Source organism: Tursiops truncatus, chromosome 9, assembly GCF_011762595.2.
Source record: "Tursiops truncatus isolate mTurTru1 chromosome 9, mTurTru1.mat.Y, whole genome shotgun sequence".
Taxonomy (NCBI): Eukaryota; Metazoa; Chordata; class Mammalia; order Artiodactyla; family Delphinidae; genus Tursiops; species Tursiops truncatus.
This window is the reverse complement of record NC_047042.1, coordinates 82,974,089-82,999,170: the sequence shown is the minus strand read 5'-3', so window position 1 is coordinate 82,999,170 and position 25,082 is coordinate 82,974,089. Positions and strand designations below refer to the sequence as shown.

Genomic DNA, 25,082 nt, shown 5'->3' with positions numbered 1-25,082 from the left:
AATTGACATATGATCTCTTACAGTGAATCAGCATGTAAATTGAGATCACAGAGAGAGAGAAGCCTTATCAGGCCTTGTAACTTGCTTGGGGAGCTAAAAGTATTTTTAAATATATTTAAAGTTTATTAGGGATACAACAAATCAATCTGTTCTCCCCACATGTCCAAGTTCTCAGGCTTCACAGACTCTCCCTCTTCTCGTGCACCCACCTCGTGAAGCTTCCCCTGATGCTCCAGCTGGAAGTAATCTCTGGACATGCCTAAATTTTATAGCTCTTTTTTTGTGGCCTGCTTTTACTTTCTACCTTGTGTTTGTTGTCTGTGCCTACATTTTCTGTGCTACTGGATTATCTCCTGCCCTAAGGGCTGTCAGGGTGCTGGTCTGATTTGTGTTTAAGTCCTGGCACTCCTAGCACGGTGCCTCGCACCAATGTGTTTGTAAGAATGAGTGGTACAGACAACAAACACTTGCTGAGAGGTGCAGAGCAGGAAAGATCACTTCAGGCTGGGGTTACCTAGAGACGGCCTCCCCTTGTTGGAGAGTTGTGAGACCTTTTAGCGGTCTTAAGGTACATAAGACCCCTTATTCCAGCCACCATCTGCAAGTCACCTTGTTTGTACTAGGATGGTGATAAGAATCACAGAGGTTGGTCACCAGCAGCACACAGTTAATCCTTTTTTTTTTTTTTCCTCCTCCTAATTCCTTCAAGAGTTATTTCCTCTGCCTGGAGTTATCCTCCCTGATCTTTGTGTAGCTGGCACCTTCTTTTATCATCTCAAACATGCTTCCTTAGAGAAGCCTCATTTCCTGGCCACTTGATCTGAAATAACGCCCCTCCATAGCACAGCACCCTCTTTAAAAACCTTAAAATTTATTTATTGTTTATCTTGTCCTGTCAGATTGTAAACTCCACAAGATCAGGGACTTTGTCTCATGTGTGCGCATGCGTGCATGTGTGCGTGTACATATGTACAAGTGCCTAAAGCAGTAGCCCATGTACAATGAGGGTTCACATATTTGTTGAATTAATAAGTGAATTAATCATGCCCAGTACTGTTTAACATGAGAGTTTTAGGGAAACAGCAGCTTATAAGGAGATGAGGCAACAAGAAAGGACATATACACTGAGGTTGGTTAAAGGGATTCCTTTTAAGATGGTTTTTCGGTAAAAATGTCTTGTGGCAGGTTGCCTGGAATATCTGATGTAATAATGTATTTTCTTAAACTGCATTCACATTGTAGAAATATACATAACTAAATGCTGCAAGCTGGTTCCAATGACAATAAAGTAAATTGGACTTTAGTTTAACTAATTCTCTTACTACTGACCAGAAGAGCTTTGTGGAAGAGGTTTGCTGATTGTCAAGTACCTAACATCTCAGAACAGATTTTTTTTAAATAACAGTTTTATTGAATTATAACTCACATACATAAAATACACCCATTTAAAGAGTGTAATTTGATGATAGTTTTTAGTATATTCACAGTTATTTACAACCATTCCCACATTTTTATCATAGAATATTTTTATCACCTCAAAAGGAAACCCTGTACCCTTTAGCTATCATCCCCTCATTTCCCAGCCCCATCCCCCAGCCCTAGGCAATAACCAACCTTCTTGTTGTTTGTGTAGATTTGCCTATTCTGGACATTTCTTGTAAATGGAATTATACGATATGTGGTGTTTTGTAACTAACTTTTTTACTTCATATAATGTTTTCAAGATTCATCTATGTTGTAGCATGTATCAGTACTTCATTCCTTTTTATGGCCAAATAATACTCTGGTCTACAGATATCATTTTTATTTGTCAGATGATAGACATTTGGGTTGTTTACACCTTTTAGCTATTATGAATAATGCCTCTATAAATATTTGTGCACAGGTTTCTCTGTGGACATATGTTTTCATTTCTCTTGGGTATGTACCTGGGGGTAGAATTGCTCGGAGATATGGTGACTTTGTTTAACCATTTGAGGAACTATTTTCCCAGGTGGTACCATGTTAACATTCCTGCCAGCAGGTGTATGAGGTTCAGAATAGACTTTCAAGCAACAGGCCAACGTGACTAAGGTTTCATCACATCTATAAAATGTTAGAATATGTTCTTGTATTACCTTGCAAAGCATTTAGTAAGTAACAAGAATTAAACCACATTGATGAAAGTGAATTTTGATTTCTGTATTACATGTGTACAAGTTACCACTAAGTGTTCCATAATACAAGAACATGAACACACTAACAGGTAAGTGTAGGAAAGCAGGAAGAAAATATTTTTATAGTATAGTCAAAATTATACTCAGCATGGGAAAACTGTTTTGACATTTTTCTCAAGTCCAAACTATTCCTCAAGAAAATTCAACATTTCTTTCATGGAAAGATTTAGGAGCAGGTAAATACAATCTATATGAAAGTACTGGTAGAAAGGGTTGGTTTAGATGACCTTGAAGTTTCTTTTAGACTTATCTGATCTTGAGATCTAAACTGAATTTTTATTACAAGCTGCTAAACCCTCCGGCATTGAAGGTTAGTTTCGTCATTGGTGAATTTTGAATCACTCAATTTCCTGCTGTGATTCTTGAATTTTAGTTCAAAGGACAAAAACAAATCTAACTTAATACGAAACAACTAATAGGAGAAAGTTGGCAAGTTAACACAGATATTCAACTGAAAAGCAAAAGGCTTAGCTTGGTAACCAAAACTTGTTTCAACTCTACTATATAATATGGTAAGGAGCAGGGAGTTACTTGTGAAATTTCCTGCAATTACCTTTGCCCCAGGGCATGCATGTACTGTGCAATAGATACACATATTTTTATTATAACAGCAATTCCCAGATGAAATTCAGATTTATACTCATCATAACCTGATAATAAACAATGTTTATGTTTATTCCTCCACCACCCCTCACCAACTCCACAAAAGAAAATTGATTTCTGGCAGCCCATTTGACTCCTTGCCTCTGTTCTCCTCCTGTTTTCCTTTGCCAAGTGTACATGCAGTTTGTTCATTCAGAAGCTCAAAATTGGTATAATTGTAGTTTAATCACCCAGTAATTTAAAATTTTATATTTAATCTTGAAAGAGAGCATATTATAGTGGTTAATTTTGTAAAGAAGCTTGTCATCAATATGAAGCTATCTATTGAATTTGAAGTTACTATTGTTACTCTTTGTGACATTAAAAGGAAAGTAGCAGATGCCATCACAGAATTGATTCATTTTGGCTTCCTGTATGATGGCATCTTTTTTTTTTTTTTTTTTTAACATCCCTTCGTGCTCTTCCAGACAGGAATGATAAAAGCTCTGGAAAACTTAAAATTCAGCCAAGGGGATCTGGATTTCAATTTCAAAAACAACTAATTTTAAAGACTGATGAAAGGAAAGTTCATTAAGCCATAGGTAGCTTGTTTTCTGTTTTACTTTTTACTCAAATATATTTTATCCATAGTTGTGTTTTCACCCCACACTCCTGGAAGCTCAGGTACCTTCACTGCAGTACAGCTTCAGTTTCCCTCCCGCCATTCTGAGCCATGCATACTTGACCCTCGTAAATTGTGTTTCTCTCTCCGACTTTCGTTTTACTCATTTCTCGACTGACTTGGTAAATTACTTATTTGTGGACTAAGTTGTGGACAAGTAATGTAGAAGACAATTTTCATATAAAATTGGGCAGTTTATAATTTTATTCTCACCTTTAGGGTTGCTAGCCAATGGACTGGATAGTCCTCTTATTTTGCTGGTGAGAAAAATCAACATTTGGGAAATTATTTCCCCTAGAGTCATTTGGGGGGGCGGTCAGTAACAGACAAATGAGTTTGACTACAACAAAAGGAATGCTTCAGGAACTTTGGGATTAGAATTAGGAGAAACAGTGCTTCTTTTTACTAGGCATTTAGAAAAATTTTAAATCATAAATTTACTTAATAGTACTATGCTGTAACCTAATGATTTTAAGCGGCTAAATGAATTTAAGCCTTTTCATGTTGGAAGTACATTGTTATTACATACCTCTTTTCAGTGAGGTAGCCTGTGAGTCTTTCCAAACAACTCAAATTTTGGCTGAGGGTAACTTTATCTTAAAATAATGCTTTATGCTGCATGAGTGTTTGCTAGCTATGTTTCTAGACATTTTAGTATAGTTGCAGAGATAAGAGATACATTTATCTATCTGCATGGATGATTGAGTGGCCAGCAACCACTGTTTCAACAGGCTTGAGAACTCAGTATTGATCCATCCATGCTGGAATCACAAACATCATCCTGCTTTTGGAACAGCTGGATGTCATTATGAGTCTCCTAGACAGACCCAGGTAGAGCAGTTTCTTTCTAGTACTATGGAGAAAGGTCAGCTGTAGTAGATAAAGAAGAAATATGCTGAGTTTGGGATTTGATGGTTTCCACAATGCTAGCTCCATGATCCACCTCCTTTGTCTGCTTGTAAATATTTAGATTTGGTGTTGGCATGTGCCCCAGGAGTTTAATTAGCTATACATAGAAAAATGGGGCTTTCTTGGGTTGAACAACCTAGCAGAAATTCGTTAAAAACACCACATTCACTGACAGTCAGCATTAGAACCATGGAGTGGTCCAGGCTTTGTGGATCGTGGGATATGAGCCAGGCTATGGTCTTGAAAGACAGCCACAGCCATGTTTTTCTTTCTTTGGGGCTGTAGCTTCAGGGCTCCATTGTGATTTTATGGATTTGTTTTGTCTTCATTTGCTTGTGATCACTGTGTCTAGGTAAAGTCTTTCCCCATGCATGGTCATTTATCTTATAATTGCATGAAGTTATCTTGTTCTTTTCTGACATTAAAGACAAACTAAATTATTGCCTAGTAATTTAAAACTTTAATAATGAATTTTAGTATGACTGTAAGAATACCCAACTAGCTAATTATACATTAACTGCCCTCATTTCTAGAAGGGTAATAACAAATCCTACTACCGTGTTTTAGCTTGCAATCTTTTAAGGTAAGCAGGGTCATACCAGGTTTAAACCAGGATGAATTGACCTCTCAAGAACACCTAAGTAAGGTGGGAAGTGTTTTGAGATCGACATGGCAACAAGGGGAATGTTTTTTGGTGAACAAAAGTCTGTTTTCTTCATTCTGATCTATGTAGTAGCATTCATTTCCTTCTGCAGATCTCTACGGTTTAAATACATTGTGGAGAGGGAGTTGCAATTAGGCAATGGATGGAAGATGATTTTCTAAGACAGTGGAATGCTTTAAAACGTTCCGTGTTATAAAACTACACACCTCTGGTTGGTGACCTGGTGATCTGGCAGTTAGGATATATCTGGTATTCCACCAAGTTTTAATTAGTACCCTATGTCTTTGACATTGCTCTTTCCCACATATAACAGGAATACCTATTTTTAGCTTGGAATACTTAAAAAAGTGTAATGGTAGTGTAGTGAGATTAAGTATATCTCTCAGGAATATTGCAAAAATTCTTCAAGTGTTTGCTGATTCTTATTAATTCCTGCTGATTGCTCTCTCTCTTTTTTAAGAGGTGTGAGGAGAGAAGAGTTTTGTTTTTTGCATGCATGACCCTCTTCATGAGACTTTATTCTATCTTTAAAAGATCCGCATGGACTAACACGAGATCACGTGTACATCTAATGAGTTTCACACCCTTTGTATATTTTATCCACACAGAAGACCCTCTCAGTTAAGTGATTGGACACATTCTTGAATATATCATCTGGGATACTGGTTTGCTGTATGTATTATTCCATTAAAGCATGTTAGCATTCAGTGGCCAGCTGGTTCTGTGTCACAGCACCACACAAGTCTTTGTGGTGGTCTGCTTCAGCTTGCCACATGTGTGCCCTCAAACAGCTAGTAAGAGAATATTTAATCTCAAGGCCATTTCTTTTTTCAAATCTACCTGCCTATCTGAAGGCATTCCTCCTAATTGGCTTTATTGAGGTTTTCCTCTAGGGGATGTCTGTCACCTTTTAGGGCCCACTGCTTACTCAGTCTTTCATACATAACAACTGCTTGACTATATGCAATGCTGATCCTCCAGCTGAAGAGAGGTATAGGTTTCTGGCTCCTCCTCCTTTTAGGGGGTAGAATTTCACTGTTTTTAGTATTCACAGACTACAAGCAGAAGAAAATTAAAGTAAAAGACTCAAATTCATCATTAATAGTGCAACTTCTTAAGAGCTGACAAGAGTAGAAAAGTAAAGATCTATTAATTAACCCAAAATTCTTAGATAACCTGAAGAAATCTGGAAATTTTATTTGTCCTCTTTCAGTCTTGTAAACTTTGACCACATATATGTCAGTGTGTTTTCATACATATTGTTAGATACCACCCCCCCCAAAAAAAAGGACAAAAAAAAAAAAACCTTGAGCAAATGAAATGGAATTCTATGATTGTTTTTATTTTGAACATGTAACTATAAATTCATGGCTTGCTTAGCAATATGATGAATTAATTACGGTTCCTTATAAGATGAGCAAAGTCAATCAATGGGATTTTGAAAGGTCAGCTGATGATTTTCTCTAGCAAATCAAGGATAGCATGGGTTTGTTTGGTTTTTTAAAATTATTGTATTTTTGGCTGAGTTGAGTCTTGGTTGCTGCGCGCGGGCTTTCTCTAGTTGCGGAGAGCAGGGGCTACTCTTTGTTGCGGTGCGCGGGCTTCTCATTGCGGTGGCTTCTCTTGTTATGGAGCACGGGCTCTAGGTGCACAGGCTTCAGTAGTTGTGTCACGTGGGCTCAGTAGTTGTGGTTCACGGGCTCTAGAGCACAGGCTCAGTAGTTGTGGCGCACAAGCTGAGTTGCTCCGCGGCATGTGGGATCTTCTTGGACCAGGGATCGAACCTGTGTCCCCTGCATTGGCAGGCGGATTCTCAACCACTGTGCCACCAGGGAAGCCCCGGATAACATGGTTTTAATTCCCAGGTGATCTCAACTTATTTAGCCATCAGCTTCAACTATAATGGCCAAAAGCCATGGAAAGAGGAGGTCGCAGTCATTGGTTCTGGTTCACTAGAATCTACTTCTTGTGGGTTTTTACCCAGCTTTTTACCTCTCTGATTGTGAGCAGGACTTTTCCTTTCTTCCTCTCCTTTTAGCCCTGCTCCCTATTGAATTACAAAACAGTTAAATACCTTAAGGAGTCATGGCTAACTCAGTGATTCTGAGCTTTGGAAGCCAGGAGTCCTCCAGGAGGGAGAAGGTCAGAAAAATGTAAGTTTGTTTGGATAGCATGCTTCTGGAGTACGAAGTTTTGTAGGAAAAGAAAAGGAACTTGCTCTTGATGGGCAATGACCTGAGTGTTTTAAGGAAGTGTTCTCTGCTTCCAAAGGTAAGAGTTTGGAGGCTGGAAGGCCATCCAGAGATGGTTGTCCTAATCCAGGTCTAGAAAGATACATTGGGCTTGATGTAGTTACATGCCAGTGGAAACAGAAGAGGAACTAGAGGCATTTCACTAGGATTAATAGTGAGTCTGGGAAATTGACTGAGTACATGGAATAAAGGAGGAAGGCCTAACCAAGGTCCTTCCGGAGGTTTGGAGCCGTCGATCTAGGTTTTAGGAGAAAGGAATAGGTGCTCAGGGAAATAATTTTAGGCATGTTTAAGACCAGAAATGTAAAGGACCAATTAGAAGGATTTGCTAGTTATCAGCATAGACTTATTTCTTTAAAATTGTGAGATGATGAGCTTCCTGGAGTAAGAGTATAAAATACACTCTGTATTACAAAGACCACAGAATTCACATTGCTGAGCAAGTGGCTGATGTCTTTCCAAACAAGTTTTTTTGTATGTTTTTTGTTTGTTTGGCTTTAAAAAGAAGGAACCCAGGGCCTCGGACATCTGGGGAACAAGGAGTGGGGTGAGAAAAGGGGGGAAGGATAGGTGGCATTGGAGAAGGGAGAAGGGCTATGATGGCTGGTGGTACCTGGCCGTGACTGTGCTGTACCATGGTGGTGTTTCCTGAGTCACAGCATTTGGGGTGTTAAATCTGAAAAACAAACAAAGATTATGCAAGTTCAAGTCTCTGAGAGGACTGCTGGCTTGGTAATTGTGGTTCCTGATGGGGCTGACCAAATCAAGCTTTGGCATCCACAGGGTTTTAACCTGAAGATAGCAGTATGCTTTACAAAGGTTTCCATTTTAATGTTCAAAGGAAATAGAGGAAGAAGAAATAACTTATGGTCACTGGTTCATAAACAGCCAAGAATAAAACATGAGATATGTGATTCATCCCCTCCTGAGTGTCTTCTCTTTTAAGCCATGTACCCATCTTTTTGTGAGTCACCTGGAGTAGGGTGGCTTTACTTTAGGAATTGGTGCAGGGTGTCCTTGATGGCACAGTGGTTGAGAATCCGCCTGCCAATGCAGGGGACACGGGTTCGACCCCTGGTCCGGGAAGATCCCACATGCCACGGAGCAACTAAGCCCGTGCGCCACAACTACTGAGCCTGCGTTCTAGAGCCCACGAGCCACAACTACTGAGCCCGAGTGCCGCAACTACTGAAGCCCACGTGCCTAGAGCCCATGCTCCACAATGAGAGAAGCCACTGCAATGAGAAGCCCGCGCACTGCAATGAAGAGTAGCCCCCCGCTTGCCACAACTAGAGAAAGCCCGCGCACAGCAACGAAGACCCGACACAGACAAAAAAAAAAAAGAATTGGTGCATTTTTGTGTGGGTGACTCATTTTAATTATTAATAAGTATTCCTTGAGGGATACAGGTAGCTGTAATTTCTTCTGAGAAGATGGCATATTTGTATTAATATTTTAGTCCTTTGATGTAGTTTGAAGCCTATTTTATAGTCATTTTTAGAAATGTGTATTTCTTCTTGTAAGGAGCTGCAGTATTCTCTTTTTGCAGATGAAGAAATTGAGATGCAGAGAGGAAGAGACCTGCTTTCCTACCTATAGTTTGGAATACCTCCACCTGGAGTGAATGATGGTGACAGCAGTGTGCAGAAAAAGGACAATGAAAGGGTCAGGGAGGGCTACTAAATTAGAGCCTCTTCAGCAGCTTAGCTGTCAAGACCTAAACATTTTCTTGAGCTAGAGAACCCACAAGCACATAGCTCTTCCCATTTGGTCTCTGGGGTTAGGAGTGCGTAGAGTAGGCAGTGCATTTCTGCACACGTATCACAAACATGCAGATGCTAACCAATCCTAAATCAGAAGCCCTGGGGTAGGTATGCATATTTTGAAAAACCCTGTGGGTAATTTTAATGGACAAACAACCAGGACCTAGACTTGCCCAAGAACCATTGCTGTAGACTGAGTGGGGTAAATGCTGCTTTTGATGAGAGATAAGTATAATTTGAGTGTTTTTAAAAATTAAATATGGATATAAATCATTAGTTTATGTGCCTAAGCTGAACTATGAGTGTTGTAATATTGTTAACATTAATACTGTAAGATCAGGTTGAAGAATCAGTCCTAATGAACTGCATTTTGGTAAGTGCTGATTTAGTCCAAGGCAAAAGTAAGAGCTGTTTGCTCATGGTAGACCATACTTATCAGGGTTCTTGGGACTTTCTTTAAAAATGAAGGTATCCAGGGCTTCCCTGGTGGTGCAGTGGTTGAGAGTCCGCCTGCCAGTGCAGGGGACCACGGGTTTGTGCCCCGGTCCGGGAAGATCCCACATGCCGCGGAGCGGCTGGGCCCGTGAGCCATGGCCGCTGAGCCTGCGCGTCCGGAGCCTGTGCTCTGCAATGGGAGAGGCCACAACAGTGAGAGGCCCGCGTACCGCAAAAAAAAAAAAAATTAAGGTATCCAGTAATGGGGGCACTGACTGTAATCTCTAGATTGTGCGATCCATGTCTGGTTCTCTCCCTTCCAAAAAGTGGAAGGTCAGTGTTTTTTAAAAGACTTTGGAACTGATAGATGTTTTATATTATTAACAATTCTAGGGGGAAAAATTTTTATTATGATGGATTTTTCCAAAGATGAGTATCTTTATTTCATTCTTGGTTTATGGTTTATGTCTCTTCTGCTAGAATATTTATCTTGAAAGAAGATTTTGTGCACATCTGCATGTTTGAGAGATGTTTCTTTGGGGAGGAACCTCTCAATGGTAGTCATTCTGTTAGCCACTTTCAGGAATACTTTACTGCTTTAAAATGGCCATGGCAACAACATCCTGGCCTTCAAAAGCTGTCATCTTTACCCAAAACTGGGCTGCGTACTTTTCCTTTCCTGCTCTTCTGTTTTAGAGGTGTGACTCAGCACATCTGTAAAGTGGATCAAAAGTATGTTGATGTCGGAAGACAGTAGACACAGGAAAGGAGAAACCAATAATTGAAGGTTCTTTTTTTTTTTTTTAATTGAGGGTTCTTTTATTTGTTTGGAACAAATACATAGGCAAAGCCACTTATTGGTAGCTTGAAAAACTTAAAAGTAATGGTGAGGGGTATAAAATCTTTTCATGGAACACATGAAACACCTAGTTATGAGACATGTTGTCTGCAGTATTTCTCAAGTCCTGAAGTGCTTCTGAACTTAAAACCTGCACTTTATTTTTTTTCAAGTTTTTTGTTGTTTGATAGGAACATTCAGCTGTTAATCTTTTGGGGGCAGCACCAATAATGCTGATGTGGCAGGAGAGGTCCCCAGTTTACTCCTGAACATTCTCTGCTTAGAGACCATCCTGTTGGCCTTGAACATGTGAGAAAGAGAAACTTTGGGGAGGAGGGTGGCCATTTCTGAGGGTATACAGTTTGATGCAGAGATGTGGGGAGCTTTTGCCATCATGGTTGAGACAGTGTTCCTTTCATCCACTAACAGAAGCAGTGTAGTGCATAAGCCCAGGTTTGAAACCCAGCCCCTTGGACAAGTTACCTAACCTCTCTGTGCCTCATTTTCCCCATATGCAAAATGGAGATAGTAATGGTACCTACCTCATTGGCTGTAGTGAAATTAAGAGTGTATATAGGGGCTTCCCTGGTGGCGCAGTGGTTGGGAGTCCGCCTGCCGATGCAGGGGGCGCGGGTTCGTGCCCTGGTCCAGGAGGATCCCATGTGCTGCAGAGTGGCTGGGCCCGTGAGCCATGGCCGCTGGGCCTGCGCGTCTGGAGCCTGTGCTCCGCAACGGGAGAGGCCCGCGTACCGGAAAAAAAAAAAAAAAGAGTGTATATGTAAAGTGTTTACAGGGCCTGGCTTGTAGTAAGGGCTGTGTAAGTGTAAACTCTTGCTGCCATTACTATTACTGTTACTATTATTAGTGTTACTGTAACTCTGCTTTGGGATCATGTTCAGTTTGTAAAACTTGGGGTTCACACCCCTTTTCTTCTTAATTTGCTTACCTTTTAGCATTTTCTACCATTGCCTTGATAACCCACCCACTTAAGGGTAAAGAGAGGAAAATTTTTTTCAGACTTTCCATGTTTTATTAAATGTTTCAAACATATGCAAAAGTAGAAAGGACACATTTATATGCAAATACTATTTTTAAAGGCAAAAAAAGTAAAGTGTCATTTGAAGTGTGAAAATACAAGCCTTTTGCTTTGACATAACTTTTTAAAAATTTTTATTTACTTTTAATTTTTCCTTTTTTTTTTTTTTGGCTATGTCAGGTCTTAGCTGGGGCACACAGGATCTTCATTGAGGCCTGTGAGATCCTTCATTACAGTGCGTGGTCTCTTCGTTGTGGCACTCGAGCTTCTCTCTAGTTGTGGCCTGCGGGTTTTCTCTCTCTAGTTGTGGCGTGTGGGCTCCAGAGCGCATGGGCTTTGTAGTTTGCAGCACACGGGCTCTCTCGTTGAGACATTCAAGCTCGATAGTTGCAGTGCACGGGCTTAGTTGCCCCACGGCATGTGGGATCTTAGTTCCCTGACCAGGGATTGAACCTGTGTTCCCTGCATTGGAAGGCAGATTCTTTACCACTGGAGCACCAGGGAAGTCCAACATAACTTTTAAAATATTCTTATGCATAACTTTTAAAATATTTTTATGCATCATACTGTGTACATCATTGTAATTCTAGAGAACATAATATTTTACAGACTTTCTCTATTCAGCATTAGAACATAAGCATTTTTCTCTGTCCCTTAGCATTTACAAATAGTTTCAATGATTTTGTACCATGAATAGTTATTGGTTTGTTAAATATGTTGCTTCCTTTAAAATATATATATGTAAAACAGCAGTGAAAATCCTGCCACGGATGGTTGGGGTTATGTTGGAAGATCATTTTTGTTTTGCTTTTTTGATTAAGGATCTCTGCATTTGTTTCCTGGTACGTGGAAATTTTACTTTAATGTGGTTCTTTGGAAAGTTGGCCTTATCAGTAATACCAAGTCCCTAAGTTGGGGTTGAAGGTAAACCTGCTCTGTGTTAGTATCTGGTGCATGAGGATAGGACTGTGCTGGCTGTCATGAAGTACAGCTAGCACAGTCCATATATCACTCTGTAGACCTGAGTGGTCCAATATGGGATCTACTAGCCACATGTAGTTATTTAAATTTAAATTAATTAGAATTAAAGATGAAAGATTTAGTCCTCACAGTCAAACCAGCTATATTTCACGTGCTCAGTAGCCACATGGCTACCATATTGGTAGCAGATGCAGATCATTATCATCATTGCAGAAAGTTCTATTGAATAGTGCAGCTCTAGGTTTTTTTTGACTGCTCAGTTTTTTTACCTTATAGTGACAAGGATGATCTGCTTCTCATAGGATTTTCTAGAGCAGAGGTCAGCAAACGTTGGCTGCCTGATTTTGTATATAGTTTTATTGGAACACAGCCACACCCATCTGTTTATCTATTATCTATGGCTGCTTCTGTGCTAGTGGCAGGGCTGAATGTTGAGTAGCTGTGACAGACCAAATGTGGCCCACCAAGCCTAAATTAGTATTTACTCTGGCCCTTTACGAAAAAGTTTGCTGACCCCTTTTATCTAGACCAGGGTTTCTCAACCTCAGCACTATTGACATTTTGGTCCCAGATAATTATTTGTTGTGAAGGGCTATCCTGTGCATTGTGTTGTAGGATGTTTAGCAGCATCCCTGGCCTCTGTCCAGTAGACGCTAGTGGCACCCCTGCACCTTCCCCCACCCGGTTGTGACAACCAGAAATTTCTCTACACATTGCCAAGTGGCCGCTGGGAAGCAACATCACCCCTGGCTGAGAATCATTAATCTAAAGTGACATGGCTTGACAAAACATTCACTTACAATACTGCATGAGAGCACTCACTCTAAAACAAAATCCATTAGAAAAGCAGAATAAATTGAAGAGTAGTTTCTATGCTACTATACTTTAGCATTCCCTCTTGAAACAGAAATGTTTTTTTATAAAACATGATGAGTAACTAGAGTGGGCAGAGAGATGGAAGCGCTAAGGTTCCACAGTTCACTGTCTGCTAACTGAGCAGCGAATAGAATGGAAGTTAGAGCATCTCTGAAGTTATGTGGATATGTGGTTTATTTTACAGGTTTTCAAGCCCTACTTCCTTTATAAAACACTAGGTAACTGCAGGGTTTTTGTTGTTTTTGCTGTGTATGTAGATGTGCACCCAGCACCTTGTGCTGAATCTAGTAAGAAGGGAGTTGTTAATGTTTATTAAAATGATTATTAATAAAAGCAGTAAATTGGTACTTATCTGTCTTATGATTATGATTTTAAGTGATTCATATAGGTTCCTACCCTCATTACCTAGAATAATTGAAAAACTGGTTATATTTACCTCCATTAGAAGTTAGGAGAATTGAATTAAATGTCAAGGCTTATATAATTGTATTCAGTTCTTTTAAGATCTGGTGCTTGAATACTTTCAGAGTGGGGATTTTCAAAGCTGTAGAAAATGGCGATGTTAAGAAATTAACTGCTTGCTTTGTAAGAATGTAGAGTGCTGTACAGTATTGGGGTACAAGTTTTAATAAACCATGTAGTATTTCTAAAATCTCAGTTTACAGAGTGGAGTGAATTCGAATTGGGACAGTTGCCTTTCAAAGAGAATACCAAGTGTACCTGGTTCTTCAAATTAAAATTAAAAATTGGTATTGAAAGGAATATATAAGTCACATGTAATGGACCACTATTTTATGAAAAAATATCAGTGTAGTTAAATATGTTGACTACTGAATTCAAGTGAATTTTAGGTGAACTTGCTTGTTCCATGCATGATATATTTCTTGCTTGTTTTTCAGATCTTACCAATATATTTGAGTCCTTCCTGCCCCAGTTGTTGGCCTATCCCAACCCCATAGATCCTCTCAATGGTGACGCTGCAGCTATGTACCTCCATCGACCAGAAGAATACAAGCAGAAAATTAAAGGTAAGGCAAATAGCTTAGCCTTGAGACAGAAGAACTTAAGTCTGTTAGGTTTTGATCATTAAAAGCCCTTCTTAGTTACTCGTAATTTTTCTCAGGCCTAAAAAGAGACAGCTGTGGGCCAGAGCAGAGCTCACTAGCCTCTGTAGGTTCAAGGGTCAGAGACACCTTTAGAAAGCTGGAGGTTTCAGCAAGAAAGGAGAGAGAAAGCAAAAAAGGAAAGATGAGGAAATGGGTGACTTATTAGTTGGGTGGTAAGTAGACATAACCCTGCCAGAAATCCCTGTGACCCCCTATATGAAAGAACCTTTGCTTTCATTTGCTTCCTCTTGTCTTAGAAAATTAGAAAATTGGACTGGAGAGTAAAGTATTAATTGAAAGGCATAGTCTCACATTGGTTTATAAATGGAATCATCCTGGCCCTTCAGGACAGCAGTTAACTTTGGGAGTTGGGAAATAATTACCAAATTCATCTTTAGACTTTGTTTTATTATATCATTTTACCTGTTGAATAAAAATTACCCAACTGGCTTCTTTTCTTGGTCCCATACTGATTTGCTTACATTTTGGGAAGTTTACATCGAAGGCACATTTCTACTGCAGATACCTGGCCCCAGTGCCCTGGTGCTATGGATTTTTCTATTAAAACTTAAAATGTGCTATTAAAGTTTAGAAATGTGCAAATGGTGGTAGCACTAGTTAGCTCATCCTTTAAGATTTAGGATCCTGTTTTCCCATTCTCAGTTTACAGGCTAATGGGAATTTCATTAAAATGAAAATGTGGTTGTGAAAGAACAGCTAAAGCTACACACAGGGTTACCAGCATTCACCACGTTGTCCTTTTACCTCTGTCTATGTTTGAGAACTTTCATAGTGAAAAGTCTAGATACATAAAGTTCCACCAGAAAGGAGAGGAGTTCAAAGTCCATGAAAATAGGCCTACTCTTCTTAACAAATGGCAGGCATTGGTATTTACCCAATTTTTAGCTTGACTCGTTCATCTGCACAGCAGCTCAGAACATGAGCTTCTGCAAAGTGTATAGCCCCTCTGAGTACATTTGCAGGAGATGGCAGTAGAAATAATTTATGAGAGCCCAGAATGCATAGGTCTTCACTCTTAAATATGAAAGTATGAGACAGGATGTGAGCATCTGGGCCTATTTGTTGAACAGTAGTTTTTCCTTTTCTTCGTCTTCTCCTTCTTCCCTGGTCTCGTAGGGTATTGTTTGGTACTTTTTGTTGAGATAAAGTAAAAATAAATCTACTCTAATTAACTTACTTAGGTCTCAGGTGCTTTGCAAATTAATATCTAATTTATGTAACCAGACATAGCCAAAGAAACATAATTCAAGAAAACATGTATTTCATTTTTAACCAGATAAAATTCTGTTATGAGACTGTCTTACTTTGACATAAGAATCACTTAACAGTGTCTGCAACCCACAGATATCTCTGTGCAGAGCATATTTCTATAGTTCTTGTATTCATTATGCCTCTATTTAACACTATTCCTGTTTTAGTACATATCTGTTATAGTCCCAGTTACAAAAGGAACCTAACCTACGTTTTTATCTTTGAACAGCAAGCTCTAGCTTAGGGGGCTCTAGATTTCTGAAACATTAGTGTTGGCTATCACTTCCTTAGTAATCTGAGAAGATCATGACTATCAGACCTGAGCTCACCCCAGCTTCCTACCTTTATATATATCGGGGCCCCCCCCCCGCCCCCGCCAATCTTTTCTTTGTTTCTTCCTACAGGAAATAAGAGATCTTATTTCTCGGACCCAGTCCCCCCACCAACATGATCTTGTTCTCCATTTATCCTTCCTCCTAGCACTGTTGGTCTTCCTTCTCTTCCTGGTTACCCACCACCCCCATACTCAAAGGTATCCCCATGTCGGAAGCCTTTATCTGTTTCTGTGGACTCCTTTAGGAGTCCTGCTGTTTGTTTCCCCTCCTCTCTCCTCTTTTTTTTTTTTTTTTTTTTTTGTGGCTGCATTGGGTCTCACTGCTATATGCAGGCTTTCTCTAGTTGCGGCGATCAGGGGCTTCTCCTGTTGTGGACCACGGGCTCTAGGCGTGCGGGCTCAGTAGTTGTGGCTCACAGGCTCTAGAGCACAGGCTCAGTAGTTGTGGCGCAGGGGCTTAGTTGCTCCGCAGCATGTGGGATCTTCCCGGACCAGGGCTCGAACCTGTGTCCCCTGCATTGGCAGGAGGATTCTTAACGACTGCACCACCAGGAAAGTCCTCCTGTCTTCTTAATCATTTGGATTTTTCTCATGACCCATTTTCCTCTCTGCAGCTTTGGTATTTTACCCCTTACCTTTCTGAAAACTTTTCTCGTTCCATTCCTAAACGTGATCATTCTCATAAGATTTGGGTCCTTCGGCCCCTCTCTCCTTCCTCCACCCGTTAGGGAGCTAATTCACCCCTTACCGCTTTAGATAATCCCCTCCAGGTAGTCAGTTTCCACGCCTGACATCTGAGGTCAGTGTATGTAACCTTTCTTACCGTGAACATGATTCATATTTAGTTGGTGCTATTTTATCTTGTAAATTATTGGGCTTCCCTGGTGGCGCAGTGGTTGAGAGTCCGCCTGCCGATGCAGGGGACACGGGTTCGTGCCCTGGTCTGGGAAGATCCCACATGCCGCGGAGTGGCTGGGCCCGTGAGCCATGGCCGCTGAGCCTGCGTGTCCGGATCCTATGCTCCGCAATGGGAGAGGCCACAACAGTGAGAGGCCCGTGTACCGCAAAAAAAAAGAAAAAAGAAATATTGGACTGTCTGTAGGATGGGGCACCGTTGGAGCTGTCTAAAGATATGTCACTTCTCAAAAACCTTCCCTGAGTGGCATCTTAGCCTGCCATTCAGGGCTCTCTTGTTACTGTGTGTGATCTACATCTTTGCCTTTACTCCTCTAAATATATCAATATGTAACGCACAAATTGGATGAATTTTAGATACCCAACTGTATCTGCTTCCTTAGTTCTTCAGGGAAAGTTTTCAACCATACAGAAAAACAGAGTGACTTAACTACGTACCCACTATCCAACTGTAGCAAAACCTGTACATTTTGCCTTACTTGCTTCAGATTTTTTAAAAGAAAGAAAACAAATATAGTTCTCTCTTAATGTGTTTTAATATCCCAGCCACTTCCTTCTCCCCTGTGCTTCGGCGAGGCTGTCTATGCCTTTCCCCTGGAGTGGCGTCTCCTATGCTGCAGCTGCCAGAGCTGCTTCAAGGGTCAGTGCAGATACTGCCTTCCTGGCTCTCAGGAGCCACAGTCCCTTCCTCCTGCTTCCCACTGATGGCACTTAACCCCCTAACTGCTTTTATCTTTGTCTGTGTTTCCTGCTCATTAGTGACCTTGCTCTTCATTTTTCTATCTCCTGAAAGGCCTTATCCCAGTAAGCACTTAATACACATTGGTCTCCTTGAATATACTGAAGAAGGCTGATAGTGTTGACTTACAGTGTCCAAGAGCAGTGCCAAGGTGCAGCAACTTCTTTCTACAAAGGAAGAAAAAGTAGCCAACCCAATAGAGAATAAAAATACAATTTCTAAGACTTCAGTAAACATTTCTCTCACTCTCAAAAAAATGAAGGCAAGTTCCTACCTAGCCAGGGGCTTTTGAAATCTCATTATCTCAGCATAAAATTTTGCTCCAATGAATCTGTAGGGGTGTAAGTCAGAAGCCTGCAAACTTTTTCTGTAAAGGCCCAGATTTGGCCACATATGGTCTCTGTCACATACTCATTCTTTCTTTCTTTCTTCCTTTTTAACAGCCCTTTGAAAATATAGAAAATAATCTTAGCTGGCCCTGCACTGCATCATTCAGACTTGGCCCATATACCTTCTCTTCTAGTCCCTGCAACTCCATAGGAGGAAAAACAAAGCATTCAGACGTGAGGATGTGTTTTTCTGGATAGGATTCTGTCCTGTCTTTTCATATTGTGTGTAGGCTACTTACTTGAAAAACCATCTGCACCTAGAGTTCTAGGAAAACGTTTAATTGTGTATTCAGCAGTTCTTAACATTTTTTTCAGCTAGCAGATACAGCCTAGGCTATAGCATCATAAATCTTCAGGTAAATAAATTAATAGGTGGTAAAGTCACTCAGGCTAGCTGTGTCCCCAGGCAGCAGCTCATTCCTGAGCAGATTGAGAGACTGTCTTCACCAGCTGCTTCAAAAACCTGACAGGCAGGATCTGTTTAGACTAAAATCTATTTCTAAAATAATAGATTTGGGCTGACTGTAATTATATAACTGCAAATCTAAAAATGATGCGGGATTTCCTTATAAGTTACTATGGAATCATAACTAGTCCTGTTCTATCTGGGGGGTGAATAGTTTTATTAACATAGAAAGTAAAAGAAAATGTGAGGTTTACATTTCCCCCGTCCATCAAGTTTGGAGGAGTGCAGCCATATCAGTAGGCAACAAGGAGAGAGTGGGAGCGCCCTGGCTGGAAAACTGGGGCCTGGTTAACCCCAGACACTGTCCTGGACGTCTGCCGACCTTCCTGAGCCTTGCAGGCGAGGCCCAGGGTGCTCTGCTGTCTTCTACACATCCACGTGGGAGGTAATGGCCCAAAGAAGATCTAGCATGGTGGTGCAGTGTATCTGTTCCCCTGCAAATCAAGTGTTCAAATTTGCCTCTCTTACTAAGAGGGTGAAATGCATAAACTCCAAAGACACCTCCCTGCACAATTTTCCCCTTAGCTTTAGTGACTATAATAACTGTCATCTTTGTCATTGTCTGTTCCCTACTTCCCAAACCGAATAGGGAAAGCTTGAACCTCCCTGGGACTTGCCAGCTTTGGGGTCGCTGAAGCACATGCCTGCCTGCTCACTATCCTTGTGTTTTTTTAATCCCAACCCCCTGTGCAGAGTACATCCAGAAATATGCAACAGAGGAGGCACTGAAAGAACAGGAAGAGGGCACCGGAGACAGCTCATCGGAGAGTTCTATGTCTGACTTTTCGGAAGATGAGGCCCAGGATATGGAGTTGTAGTAAAAAAAGCACCTGCTTTTCAGAAAGACTATTATTTCCTAACCATGAGAAGCAGACTATAATATTCATATTTAAACAAAGCAATTTTTTTTATTACTAAACAAGGTTTTTATGAATAATAGCATTGATATATATATATTATATATCACCCTTTAGATCTTGATTTCTTGGTCATTTCTCAACCTGAGGTGCATAGCATATTCCCACATTCCATTTTGGTAGCAATATGCGGTCCGAATGCATGCATTCATAAGTCCATTTAGCCAAGTCAGCCTGTGTGCTACTGAACTGTCAAAAGAAACAGCCGCTCTGATAGATAGACATGAGTAAAAATAACAGGAAAAAGTTGCTTCTTTTATTGACGGTTCCAAAGAAACAAACCAAACCAACCAGCTCTTGGATGTGAAGATAGAATAGTACTTTTTCAAACTGGAAAGGAAGAAATTGGGGAGGAAAAGCCCTGCTTGGGAGCATTTAGAGCCAGCCATGTCAGAATCAGAGCTGCTGCTTCCTGTGCATCCTAGGTGGCCCCATTTCTGTGGAGTAACAGTATAAAACAGGGAGCTAATAATTTTTTTGACTTGGATTTTAAGTACATTTTTATATGTAGATTCCTGCCCTTCTCGCTACCAGGCCCTGCAGCCACAAGTGTTTTGCTTTGGAGAACCTTTTGGAAATGTTTTCTGAATCTGATTCTTTTTCTTGGGGGTAGAATTTGTAATCCAGACCTGTTTTTTGAGAGGACAGGACAGGAAGAGAAAAGTGACTGGGAAGATGTTTCCTCTCATCCAACACGTGCAGAGTCACATCCTCATCCTATTGTTGGCCACTGTGAGACTGCTACCCTGGACTCAGAGCTTTATATTTGAGGATGGTTGTGGGGTTTGGTTTTTTTTTTTTCTTCTTTTTGGTGTGTGTGCATTGTGCTTAGGTTGCAAATTTAATCTTCACCTACCAAGAGATGGCCTCCTCCTTGGACAGCCACTCAGTGGACCATTAGACTTGGGAAGAAGACCCTTCTGGTGGCTGTGACTCCTGGGTACTCTCATTCAGGTTTTGATTTTGTTTTCCCTTCTGCTGCTGCTCTTGGCAGCAGCCTGATCATCGTCTGCTCGTGGGAGTGGGAAATAGGTATTTTAGACCCAACTCACATTCTAAATTTAAAATGAGTAATAATTGGAACAAATAAAGGTTCTTGTACCCAAAGTGACTCTACATGGGAAAAACAAACAGCTTTTTTTTTTTCAGAGTGAGACTGAATAGGAGGAAAGGATTCAGAAATATGATGTAGAACAGGTTTTGAAGGAAGAGAATTTTCTCTCCTGTATGTGTTAAGAGGAAATCAGTTTAAATGCCTGCTAATCAAATGTTTACTCAGCTAACCATATGTCCAGGTTGCTGGCAGAGTTTCTTTCAGATCTGAGTGTTGCCTGCTGAATTTGGAGAACTTCAGACATTAGCTGGTGGGGGGGGTGGGGGGGTGGTTGACACAACCAGTAGGACAATAGCAAAATTAGCCAATCCTGAAATCTTCTCGAGATGATTTTTGAATGTCCTACTGGGATAATTTAATCCTTCTCTCTGTGTGTTTTTAGTTTATAAGTGCTATATTCCGCAAAATTTGAGTCAATGAGATTGAAGATACCCTATCTTTTTTATTCAAAAAGCACAATCTTTTCTTTGAAAATCTATATAAAGTACAACTTGTTTTTAGCATGATTATTTTCCTAAATAAAAACAAAGAATTTACTTATTTTATGTTAATTACGGGCATGAAGCAAAAGGTTTTCTTTTTTAAAAAAAAAAATTAAAAGTGCAGTTATGTAGGGCTGTGGTTAGTTAACCGTACTGAGTTATCTATCTAGCATTTGTGGCTTGTTGGAAGGGTAGTATTAACTATTTAACATGTAATGGAGTACTTTAACTCTTATCTAGCACGTTGTCTTCTCATTACTTTGGGGGAGGGAGGGTCTCTGCTGGCACTGTCTAACTTGCTTACCTGCTGAATTAGCAGTTTGCTTGTGCTATAACCGTTATTTGTAGGTGCGACTTAGGGTAGGCTTAAAGTGCTGGGTGGTGATTTGAGTTCAAACAATAAAAAACTGTATTTTTTCAATATTGTATAAACAATAGTGTTCTAATTACCTTTCAAAGAAAATAATGTCCAGATAATAATTGCTTTTAATCTTGTCAAAAAACAAAAACAAAAACTAGTAGAACCAAGTTTAGGGATGGTATGTGAGCAGTGCCACAGCTCTGCTCCCTGACTAAATCCATGTTTCTCTAACCAAAAGACATCAGCTTGCCTGTGATCGAGAACTCCAGCACTAGGAATCTGTTGGTGCAGAATTTCCAAATGAAGATTTGTGGGAGGTTGCAGGGGTTTAAGAAGCAGATCTGAGTATGGCTACAGTGTGTATGCACGTGTGTGCGCGCCCATCCAAGTCTGTGTGATAAAGGTGTAACTAGGCTTCTCTGCTAGCACTGGAAGCTCCTGGAAATTGCTGCTCAGATCACACTGTACCCTCTCATTCTGTGCAAGTCTATCCTTTTTGGGCACTAACCTTGATCCCATGCATGTTTTTGGCTCTGTGTGGAGCTTTTCCTCTCCACTTGGAAATTGACTTTTGATATGTTGAACAGAATCCCTTCTTACACTAACTTTTCGTCCCTTCCCTGTGCCTGGGAGAGGTAGGAGTAGGAGAGGAAGCTGGAAGAGGGCCTGGCTGTGATTCTGAGGACTCTGGGCCCCCAGTAGTAGATGGTAGAGTGAGTCTGGAGCAGGGGGTGGTATGACACCAAAAGCTTTTCCACGTTGTCCCATCATAACACTCAGAGAAGCATTCAGAGCCCCTCAGAAAGGCTGCACATTATTGCTTTTAAAGGTGGTGGTGGTAGGTCAGAGCTGCTTCTGGCAGTTTCCCTTCCCTTCCCTTCCCTTCTTTAGTACCCAACATTTTTGAAATCCTGCCTTGTGGTTTACCAGCGCAAGCCATTCTTTGCCCCTGTTCAAATGACTGAGCTCCAGCTCTCGCCAAACACCAACAAGCAAGATGGCTGCACCACAGCAGCCTGCAATCCGCTACCCTCCAGCCACCCCAGCACCGGGGCCTCGTGGGTTGCGTTTTAAGGTAGCCAACCTAGACACTGGCGTATTTGCTCTTTTGTCTTCAGTTGTATCGCGCTACTTGAGGTTGCTGTGCAGTTTCAACCAGCGTTTTATACTAGTGAGATAATTATCAGAAGTTGCCATATCTCTCTCCAGTACCTAACGTTTTTCTTCCACTCCAAAAGCTGTTCTAATTGCCAACTGGCTGATCTAAGCTCCAGAGAGTGTCTCCCCTCGAAGGAATTTTTTCCCTCACAAGGCTCCCTGAAGCCCTAGTTGGCCTTGGCCTGACACTTGCTTTTTATTAGGCCTCCTATTGGGATGGCTGAGAATCATGAAAGACAGATCCTCTGCTAGCCCCCGTGGTGAAGTTGTTAGATACCAACTTTCTGGGAACTAGTGTTTGACTTTAAATGGCATGTGACCCTTCTGTGTTCTAGGGACTCAATTAGAAAAGTGAAAGCCATTAACAAAAGTTAGAGTTTTATTCATCTCACCAACTTCCTGACTGGGTTCACAGCCTTGTTGACTGAAATCATTTCTGATTGAGCTCAAAGACCTGCATTTCTTTGGACTTCTGAATCCATGTTCATATTTTCTCTGGCCACTGAACACCTTGGTGATTCCATTAGGGACTGAATGGAGTGGAGGCCCCTTGGGGGGAAGGGAGAGTAAACCCTCAGGTATGCAGTTTCTCCACTCACCTGAGGAAGGGCCAGGACTCTTAATTCAGCAAATATTCATCTTGGCCGTGGGCTTGGGAAGAAATGGCCATTATTTACTGATTGTATTTGGTACATATTGTGTGATACTTGAAGAGATAAAAGGGACTTACCAGCCCTTAATTGAAATCTAAGCTTTTTATCACTTATTTTTTCCTTGCCCCCTCTCCTCCCTTCCACCTTTTACCTTGCATTGTGATGATCTAGTGGGCACTTCTGTCAACAGGACAAATGCCTCCTCTGACTATAACCTCTTAATAGTTGTGTATAATGAAAACTGTAAACTTTTTTAAATAAAATGTGTATATACCTTGGCAAATGGCTGGACCTTGATCAATAAGATAATAGCCCCCATGATTACTAAGCCCGATATTTTAGAACACCCTCCCTACTCATCCGGCTCCTCTGAGCAGCAGACGATGGCTTGCTTTTTTTTTTTTTTTTTTTTTTTTTTAAGTGAGACTCTCCTACGAGGCAGGTGACTGGGTTAGTTTGGGAAGGGATTGTCATATGTAGGCAGTAGTAACTGAGAGGCCCTGCCTACAAGAGCCCTACCCCTATACCTGGAGTGGCAGGTGACTGCTGGCTATAAACAGGGCTGGCTCTGAGGCTTCTCTACCAGAGCCTTGAAAAGCCATCTGTTCTGTGAAGTCCTGTAGCCTGGAGGACCCCGCCTACCCCCATGTGGATCAACAGGTATGGCTCCTGTGTTGCTGTTCAGCCCAAACCTCTAGACCCTGTTAACTAATGCTGAGCAAAGGGTACCCACTTGGTCTGGAGTTCACAGACAGTACAGCTTCCTGCTGGGGCTGGTCTGCCTCAACAAGGAAGGGGGAAAGCCGTGGGTGTTGCTTCTGAAGCTGATCACTGCATTAGCCCAACATTTCAGTTCCTTTCTAAAAGCATATGTCCTCATCTGCCACCAGGTGGCGATGTTGCCTCATTAGTCTATTTACTTTTGCTGGATTTAGTTAGAAGAGACCCTTTAGACAAAGGGAAAAGTTGTCCTTGGGTCACATGTCCTCATTCCCCCAACTCTCTTCCACTGTTTTCTTCTCCTTATTCATTCTCCCACACTCCCTTTTTTTCCTCACTGCATCCCGATGTAGTTGACTGTAGGCACAGCTTTGTATCTACCAGAGAGGAGGAGGGTAATAAGGCCACCCAGGAACCCTGCCAACAGACATCTCAAGCGCCCCTGGCTGCCTCCAGTGCTCAGAAACGAAACAGTCAACAGAAGGCTTTGCTGTTGGTCTTCACTAACTCCTCAGCCATGGTCACAGTGGACCAAAGGACGGAACCAGTGCTGTGAGTCCTGGTGCCATCTCTTCTGATAACCAGCTGTGCGGCCTTGAGCTCTGTGGGCCTCAGGTTCATCTCTAACATGTGGTCCCTAAACTAGTAGGTTCTGACTGACACTTTGTGACTCAGAACTCCATACAGGCTCTGAAATGAAACCATACCATAGGACTCAGTATCCTGAGAGAGGATATTATATCAACCTGAAAAACACCAAGGTTTCAAGACCAGAGGTTAGAGTTTTAGGACCCAAAGAGCTTTGGGGATTTAGAGCACCCATTTTCCAGCTGAAAGAATTAGATCTATGGGTCACATGAACAGTCATCCTATTGATCTCACGCAGGCAGCTGCTTTTAAAAACCCCATGAGGGGGACTTCCCTGGTGGCGCAGGTGGTTGGGAATCCACCTGCCAATGCAGAGGACACGGATTCGAGCCCTGTTTCGAGAAGATCCCACATGCTGCGGAGCAACTAAGCCCGTGCACCACAACTACTGAGCCTGAGCGCCACAACTACTGAAGCCTGTGCGCCTCGAGTCCGTGCTCTGCAACAAGAGGAGCCACAGCAATGAGACGCCCGCGCACCGCAACGAAGAGTAGCCCCTGCTCGCCGCAACTGGAGAAAGCCTGCGCGCAGCAACGAACACCCAACAAAGTCATAAATAAATAAATAAATTCAT

At 41.4% G+C, this 25,082-nt stretch overlaps 1 protein-coding gene across 4 annotated transcripts in view; it reads left to right on the top strand.

Moving 5' to 3' along the window:
• The window catches only part of UBE2H (ubiquitin conjugating enzyme E2 H), a 101,562-nt gene extending 76,822 nt beyond the window's left edge, over nucleotides 1–24,740 (top strand). For 2 of the 4 annotated variants that reach the window (XM_073809934.1, XM_073809933.1), the window contains exons 6-7: nucleotides 14,134–14,262; nucleotides 24,214–24,740. In XM_073809934.1, the coding sequence (XP_073666035.1) occupies nucleotides 14,134–14,262; nucleotides 24,214–24,416 (332 nt within the window). In that variant the 3' untranslated portion in view covers nucleotides 24,417–24,740. Of the gene's footprint in view, nucleotides 1–14,133; nucleotides 14,263–19,148; nucleotides 23,424–24,213 lie in introns of those variants that run through there. The other 2 variants (XM_019924049.3, XM_019924064.3) reach the window with 2 other exon arrangements.
• The last annotated feature ends 342 nt before the right edge of the window (nucleotides 24,741–25,082 follow it).